Below are 8992 nucleotides of genomic sequence, written 5' to 3'. Positions count from 1 at the left end.
CATAACACACAGCGGTGGGGACCTACTATATTCCTTTTGCACAAGTTTTCTCCGGTCAGTTTTTTTTTGTGCATCAAAGTCCAGAAGAAGAAATTAATTTTGGGGATGTTGAAGCTATCCCAAACCTGCTTCCAAAATGATTCCTAGTGAGTCGACTCCTTCCTAGTTTGGATCTGAATGTAGCGTTGCGCTGTGGAATAGACCCCGGTCTTGCCCCAACCCCAGGAATATTCTTCTTCCTTGTGCACCGGTGCGAAATCAAAGATTGATTCAAAAAGAATTTCCAACTGTATTTGTAAATGTTTTGGAGTTCTGGGAACTTTCCATCGCTGCCAGCTCCCATGGCTGTCCCATTCCGAGATGTCTTCTATTTTCCTGATTCCTTTTGCATGTAACCATGCTCTTAGCTCATAGATTTCGTTAACTTCTGCAAGAGGAGGATGGCCCATAATGTTGTCCCTCCAAAGCATTGTGTTTCTGCTGTTGCCAGGAATCCGATACAGGTAGGATCTGAAAAATTCAATGCCTCTGCAACATAAATTCCAAGCCAAAGATCCTTTTGGACTTTCTCCATCGTGAATTGCCTCAACCACTGATTATTGAGATATTTAAGATTGATTAATTTGCTAAACGGATGGCTAGGTTGTGCATGGATCTGCCATAATAACTTGCATCCCATTGCTAGATTGGCATGCGTGGGGTCTCTAATTTGCAACCCACCTTCCATGAGAGGTCACTTCACAATGTCCCAATTTATTATTGTTTCCACGACCTCCATTCCATAGGAAATCGCGAATGAGCCTTGAAATCTGATCGGAGATTGCTCTTGGAGCCAGCATTAGAGAAGCCTGGAAAGTGGGCAGCGCCGAGAGAACAGATTTGATTAAAGTGAGCTTGCCTCCTGTGGTGAGCCAAAAACCTCCCCAGACAACGATTTTCTTCTTGAATTTTGCTATTACTTCCTCCCACAATTGATTTCTGTTGGAACCCAGCATTAGTGGAAGGCCTAAGTATTTTATTTTTTCCCAGGAATCGTGCCCAACAAAGCCTAAATGGTTTGCAATTTTCTCAATTGTGTGTTGATCTGTATTCCATCCATACACAACGCTTTTCCTCTCACTTATAAGGGCTCCCGAGATGCTACAGAATTTTTGGAGAATGACTTTAAAATAATTTTCTATTCTCAGAGAAGCTCCTCCAAGCATTAAGGAGTCATCTGCAAACATAGCATGGTTTACGGGTTCAATTCCTTTTTCTATTCGAATCCTAGGGATGCTACCAGCTTGTTTTTCAAAAGACAGCTTTCTACTCAAGGAGTCTGCCATCAGAATATAGAGGAAGGGGGAAAGAGGGCAGCCTTTCCTCAACCCCCTGGTGGCTAGGAAGTAGTTGGCAGGCCTTCCATTTACCAAAGGCGCAATCCAGGTCTTTTCTACGCAGGCTTTGATGAGATTAACGAACTCCTGACTGAAACCAAAGGATAAAAGAACCCTGTACAAAAAGGAACAATTAACTCTGTCAAAAGCGTTAGACATGTCCAGTTTGATCAGCATACCTTGTTCTTTTCGGGAATGGCTAGAATGCAGAGCTTCTTGGACTTGGATTACATTGTCCAGGATGTGCCTTCCTTTCACGAACCCCCCTTAAGTTGGAGAAATTAATTTTTGTAGCAGAGGTTTGATTATGTTTGTCACGAGTTTAGCCAAAATTTTGTAAGAGGCATTGCATAGCGAGATCAGCCTATATCTTTCAAAAGACCCGGGGTTCGCTTCCTTGGGAATTAAGGCAAGGAAGGTGGAATTGGTTCCACCTCCAACCTTAGCTTTCCTCAGGAATCCATGAATCATTCTCAGAAGGTCTGATTTATTTATCTCTCGACATAGTCTGTAAAAATGAATTGAAAAGCCATCTGGCACAGGAGCTTTGTCGGGCTCCATGGACCATATTATTCTAGAGATTTCCTCTTCCGAGGTGGGATTCAACAACATATTATTATCATCTGCGTTAACTAGCTTCGGGATATGAGTAAGGAATTCATTTATGTCCTCTTCGCACCCATCACTTTCAGCACTGGTAAGAGCCTTAAAATGATTCTTAACTACTTCCTTTATCTGTTCAAAGCTTTTGCACACCTGCCCTCTAGAAGTGGTGATTTCAGCTATGTGGTTTCGGGAAAGGCGAGCTCGGCTATACTATCTGTGGAAGTATGCAATGTTTTTGTCTCTAGCTTTTAACCATAAGTTGCGAGACTCGATTCACCAATATTCTTCTTCTCTTCTGAAGTAGCTGTAAGTATTCCTTTGAGCAGATTTTTCTTTGTAAATGTCCAATGAGGTGACTTCAATCTTTTCCAAATCAAATTGAACTTCAACCAGCTGTTGGACAACTTCTTTCCTCTTTCTGGTAGGAGTTTTTAAAGCCTTCTTTATCCAATCTTTCAAGGCATACTTTGCATTTTTTAACTTTTGCTCCCACACAAAGCTTGGGGAGCCTGTTACTTCTTTTTGCCAAGCTGTTTGAACTGTTTTGAAGAATCCTTCTCTTTCAGCCCAGAGAGGACTAAATCGAAAAGGAAGAGGGCATAAGTCCTCTTCTTCTTTCAAACAGAGAAGTATTGGCTTGTGGTCCGAGGTTAATTTAGGAAGAATCTTGGAGAAGATGATTCTTCTATCCATCATGATTGAACTGTGGATGAGAAATCTATCTAGCCTGGCTGAGATATGATTCTCCCCTATTCTATTATTGTTCCAGGTATATTCTCCTTTTACTGGATTGAAATTTACCAGATCCCATTGAATCATGAGGTTTTCCACTATGTAGAGCATAGGATCCTTGGAGTAGGAACCTCCTCTCTTCTCTTTGGGATCCATAATAATATTCAAATCTCCTCCTATGACAATGTTCTTTGGATTGTGAAGTTCTAAAAATTCTGAGAGTGACTTCCAACACTCCCTCTTTTCAGCATAGTGTACAGGTACATACAAGTTAAAGAGAGCTAAGGTGAGATTGCTTGAGGTCTGTCGAAGCTCGATGAAAATCCAACGTTGTGTCTCATAGAATCTTTCTAACGAGAAGATTTTTCGAGACCAAAAGGTGCCTATTCCTCCAGCCGAGCATCTGGCGCTTACTTCCTTCCCATTTTGAAATTTCCATTTTGTGCTGCTTGTGTTTAGAAGGAGTTCCCCTTCTATTTTTGTCTCTTGGAGCATGAGAATGTCTGTGGGTTCCATTTTTAATAAGTCTTTAATAGCTTCTACCTTTGAAGGATTCCCTAATCCTCTGCAGTTCCAAGAGACCAGCTACATTACTCGCTGCTTGTTGGGATGGGTCCTCCTCCCTTGGGAGGTCTAGTTTTGGTACTTCTCCCGAGAGTCATCTCGATGGTGGCTTGGCTCCCTAGGGTTTTTTGTCTTTCTGCTTCTTCTTCTCTAGTTTCCTTGTGTGTTCTCCTTCCGGTTCTCTTTGAGGGCCTCTCGAAGGTCTCATCCTCCGATGAGCCAGAATTCTCTATGGTCTTTTTCTTTTTTTTTTGTAACGTCTGCATATGACAGAGAGGAATTGTTACCTAGAACCAGACTTGAGAGGAGAATTTCCACGTTACCTGAGACCGGAGAGGCAAATTCATTCGTCTGGATGAGTCCTTCCTGATCTGCTTCTGGTGGTTCTGGAGGGGTGTTGAGAGGTTCGAAGGAGTTTTTATCTTCCTCGTTGTTGTTTGGTTCCATGCTCCCTGAGGTTTGAGGGTTTCCACTGTCTTGCTCGGATCTTTTCCTTGTCTCTTTGCCTTTGGATTTATTATTCTGCCTGTTGTGTGCTGGTTTTTTAACTTGCTTCCATTGTTCTCCTTTGTCTTTATCTGCTGTCTCCTCGCTCTTCTTCTTGCAGTACCTTGCGAAATGCCCGTACTCATGACAGTGTCGGCATTTGAAGGGAAGTTGTTCGTAGTCAAGCTCTTGGATGTGGGTCCAATCTGCAACCGAGAGTTTGATGGCTTCAGGTAAACCGACTTCCAAGTTGACTTCAACACAGATTCGGGCACATGAGTATTGGTCTTTTCTCACCGCTTGGTCTATGTATTTGCCTAGGGCATTGCCTATATACTGCAGCGATCTCTGGTTCCAGCAATGAAGAGGGAGATGAGGAAGGCGCACCCACACTGGAACTGTTGTGGGCACATCTTGAGCCGGATCGAAATCTGGTGACCATTTATTCAAATAAAGCCCTTGGGGGCCCATAAAATATGGTTCGTTCCTGAAGATTAGACTTCTGCCTTCCCCATTGTCGAATACAAAGACGAATAACCCTTTTCCGACGAAGTGACTTTTAATTCCTTTTGAGACTAGTGGGATCCAGTTTCATTTTACCCATTATTCTACTGCTTTTAAGGCTGGCCATAGCCTTGTGAACTGGCCAATAAGACCCCTTTCAGCTAAGTTCAATGCTGATCTGCAAGTTTCTCCGTTGGCAATTCCACCATGGGGATATTATCCAGTTTTTTCACAAACTTCTGCTGTGATCCAGAGATTGTTCTTTTTCTAGCTGCTGCGATTAACTTCTGGAATGCTTCGACTTTAGGAAGCGAGGAAGGAGGAGCCTCAGGGCCACCTCCAAGATCCATTGCGGCAAGGAACCGCTCGGAGGGAAGGGAGAGCACAGTTAGGGTAGCCGCAGTCCAGCCATGTGCGTGGTTGCTCTCAGTTTTTTCAGATCCAAGAAAAAATAACCTTTGATACTTTAAAAAGTTTGTAGACTTTAACTCATGGACATTCTTACACATCATACTAAGTTGTAAAATGAACCTCTCAACTCAATGATATTAATATATAAAACATAAATAAAAGAAATAAAAAAATTTAAATATAAAAAATTTGTGAGCAAATGTATTTTTATTTTTTATTTTATTTTACTTGGTACGCAAGACCAGATCATGAATTTGGACTTGAGCAGTTTGTAGGGTCCAACCTAAATTTCATTCGTCGTAAGTATTCGACAAATGATAAAGGAGCACACGTATAGAAATTTGGTTTTGCCAACATGTTACTAATCACAATGACGAAATTCAACTTTTATATTCATTGAAGTCTGAAAATAAATCAATTAGTTTTTGGCAAAATTCATATTCTTCATGTGCCAATATTTTTCCAAAAAAGCAATGTTCCACCAAGACTCCGGGACGGGGGAGACGCACAAGGGGGATGTTTTAGGGAAATTTAGGGGGGACGAGGGGATGTCGGCGTATATATATATATATATATATATATATATATATATATATATATATATATATATATATATATATATCAAATTCATATTCAATAATGAAAGCATAAATACAATGATACATACATAATTGAATTAACTAATGAAATACAATGATCCATACTCATCATCCTTACTACTACATACTTGATTCATCCATAGATCACAAGATTCAATAATGAAATACTCCGATCCATATTCATTATTCATTATTCACCATTATAGAATCTACATTGATTTAAAAACTAAATTCATCATTCATCATTCTAGATTTTAAATTGATTTAAAATTAGAATTCATCATTCACCATTCTAGAATCTAATTAGTACTAAGCAAAATAGACTATAATAGATACTGAAATCTGAACACTGGAATAGTAAATTGATATAACTAAAACTCAAAAACAGTGGAGTGATGAGTCTAAAAGTCACTCTAAAATACAAAGAGGGCTTGGTGCTCTTGATTAAATACTAATTCCATACCCTTGCACATGACAAAATGCAATGGAAACATTGCAATCCATCGAATTCTGAATTCCTAAAAAACTGTTAAGTCTGTTGGATTTTGAATGAGATCTAAAATTCTACTTTCTCCATATGAAATCCAATGAGGTCAGAACCACTCTCAAACATCCTGAGTCATTTCATGGTAATGTTAAGAATTTAAGTAAAAGGATGAAAATGAAAGATAAAGGAGAATGTCGCTTTTACTTTAAGAATTTAACATTACCATGAATTGCATAGCATTAGTAGGGAAATATGGTCAAATATTAGGTTTTCCCCATCATAAATCATTGTTTAAAAGCAAATTTAACAAGGGACACATAGCCCATATTGAGGGGAGACGCCTAGGAGTCCCCCTTTTGGGGAGTCGTGTCCTCCACACTGGGGAAACGCCCCCCCTACGTCTCTCTGCGTCTCCCCAAAAGGGGGACGTGGGGAAATGTTTCCCCAGACATCTCCCTGTCCCGGGTGCATGGGGTGCGAGGGGTGCGCGCACCCGACCCTGGGAGACGCGTCCCCGTGGAACACTGCAAAAAAGCCATTTGGCCGATGGATTAGTGGGTGGCTGGTGCTGAAGAATACACCTTGGAAACCCCGACATGTTTCTTACGGAGAAGAGGAGGACCAAAAAGAGAAGCGTGGTAAGAAGCTGCAATTGAAAATGAAAAATAAGTAGAATAGGAAAGAGCAAGCCACCTTCATGAAATATGCCATTTAAACGTCCCGGACATATCTACGTTTGAATATATTGGTGCATAGATTTATTATAATAAATTAGTATAGATTTATTTTAAATATAGATTCATGAGTTGAGAGGAATTTAATTTTTTCACCTGTAAATTTTTTTATGAGTTGATATTATTTAAATATTTTGTATAGTTATTTAATTTTTTTTAATTTTTTAATTTTTAAACCTTTTTTGACCCATATAAACAAATTTTGAACTTTGATAACAAATAAACATCATTTTTTTCAGTACTAAAAAAACTAAATTATATTATAAACAAATTAACATCATTACATATCATACTAAACTATAAAATGAACTCAATAAATACTCTATATTCTATCCTCCATCACTATACCACACAGATTCCTCCTGAACTTCATTGAGCTTAATTTGTGAGAAAGTCTCAATTTAGTGTTAAGGTTCGAACATAACCACTGCTATTAAGAGGTTGTACCTGCCTATGAAATCACACCCGCAGTTCATAGCTTTATGAATTATATTTCTGCAGTGCAAGGTAGTTTGGTTTAATGCAACACCCTGTAGCCCATTTTATGTGACAAAATTTCCTCTCAGAGTTCTTTCTCTTAACATATTTTCGCGTACTTTTCCTCATCTCATCTGTTTTTGTTTTGGATTTGATGAGGTTTGTTTCGGACTTGAAGAAGGAAGACTAATTTTTAAGAATACTTGTAGTATATTTGTTTTGGACTAGCTCCAAAGGCCAAGCTACCGAGAGTGCTTTGAAGGACCGTTGAAAATAAGTAATCTTTCCCGGGCATCGGTTCTCTTTCATAAATGTGATCTAAAACAACCCAACAGTCGTAAATTTTGATGCATTCTTCTCGGGCCATGTTTCCCTGTCCATGGTCTGTGATACACGCAAATAATCGTTAGTAAGAACAATTCCAAATATTTGTTAGCATCCCATTTTTGGGTACCACCTGCATTATCATCGTTCCATTTTGCTGAACGGTTTTCCACTTCGTTTTGAATTTCTTTATTGTATTTCATCGGAGATACATTAAGTGCACCTCTTCAATGTTCGATTTCATTGATGGCATTTCTTTAAAAATTTTAGTTACTCATTTAAGATTTTTAGTTATTTTTCTGAATAAGGGTGAGATGGGTGGATTATTTGTAAATTAATTTTGAGCATGGGTGATGAAACTTGTTTTTCATATTGTTTATATCTTCTAATTACATTTGGTTTTCATATTGTTTATATCTTCCTATATGTATGTGTATGGATGACACTCCCAAACTTAAGATTTAAACACTTAGTGAAACTACTTACAAATCGGTTCCAAATATCAAAACTCTAAACGCCAAAGCTAATAATAAGACTTACTTTTATTGCTCGTATCCTGCTCTAAACATCAACATAATTTACTTCGCATTATTTGGGAAAACCCAATTCCGTGAAAGGTTGTGTGAGATTTTCATCGTATTATAGGCAATTGAATTTCTTTTTCTCCAAGTTAGCAAAGTTTAAGCATCAGATTTGAAAGTATTTTGCTGTTGTTAACAATGAGTAAAGGTATGTATCTTCGAAGTATTCCTTTATTTTGACAACCATCCACTGTCACAAGCCGAATATCCTCTAGATTTAAAAATTTAAACCTCTACATAAGGAAAATTAGTATGAGTGCTGGCTCAACCAGGCGTATCTGTAGCCATCTACTCATATGATCACTTCAATCTTTTTGCTTTCCCAGTTATTGCAATTTCTCATGCTGACATTTCAGCGAAAGATGATGGCCTTGCTAATTTTAAAAATAGTATATCAGAAAGTTTTTTGTCTTATCATGGCCCAATCCACTGACGCTGGTCTGAGACGTTTTAACATATTCTTCACTTGCAGGAAAATATCCTGCTTACTCTGTATTGTATTCTTTATGCAGCTGCAACCACTTGTCAGATCAGAACTTCAAGATAAACTTTTCTTGAACATCACAGATAAGCGGGTAGTAATTATGTTTCAGAAAGATTCATTACTGACTAATACCAAGCACGATTTTTTTGCTGTGAATTTGCAGATATAGTCATTAATTAAACGCAGACGTGATTCCGCAGTCATCTATTACAACGTGGAGTCTGCACTAACATATGCAGAGCAACGAGTTACAAGAGGTGCATAGTCTTCTTCCTCTGGAATATCCCACGCTTTAAACAACAAATATAAGTTCCTTTCAGTTTTATTGTTGTTTGTTTCGGAAATGCATCACCCTCTTTATGCTAATCTGAAAGCCCAGAAGGATTCATATCAGCACCATCAGTTACAGTACTGCAGTACACCATGGTCTCCACATGCATGCCAGCACACAAAATTTTCTCTGGCAAAAACACAAGATCTCCACATGCATGCCAGCACACAAAATTTTCTCTGGTAAAACACAAGATCTCCACATGCATGCAAGCACACAAAATTTTCTCTGGCTAAACACAAGAATTATGTTGCAGGGAAATGACCAGATCAGAAAGCTTATTTTCATCAGCCTCA

At 38.7% G+C, this 8992-nt stretch overlaps 1 protein-coding gene across 1 annotated transcript; it reads right to left on the bottom strand.

The window, feature by feature from the left end:
- Positions 1 to 704: 704 nt before the first annotated feature.
- On the bottom strand, positions 705 to 1325 carry LOC149142236 (uncharacterized). The gene has a single exon (XM_089451430.1). The coding sequence runs from the start codon at positions 1323 to 1325 to the stop codon at positions 705 to 707; it is 621 nt and encodes a 206-aa protein (XP_089307556.1).
- Positions 1326 to 8992: the final 7667 nt, after the last annotated feature.

This window comes from Pinus tabuliformis, chromosome X (genome assembly GCF_031772625.1).
Source record: "Pinus tabuliformis cultivar Carrire ecotype Pingquan chromosome X, CPIR1, whole genome shotgun sequence".
In the NCBI taxonomy this organism is placed as follows: domain Eukaryota; kingdom Viridiplantae; phylum Streptophyta; class Pinopsida; order Pinales; family Pinaceae; genus Pinus; species Pinus tabuliformis.
The sequence above is the reverse complement of the archived record's forward strand: the minus strand, read 5'-3'. Positions and strand labels throughout refer to the sequence as shown.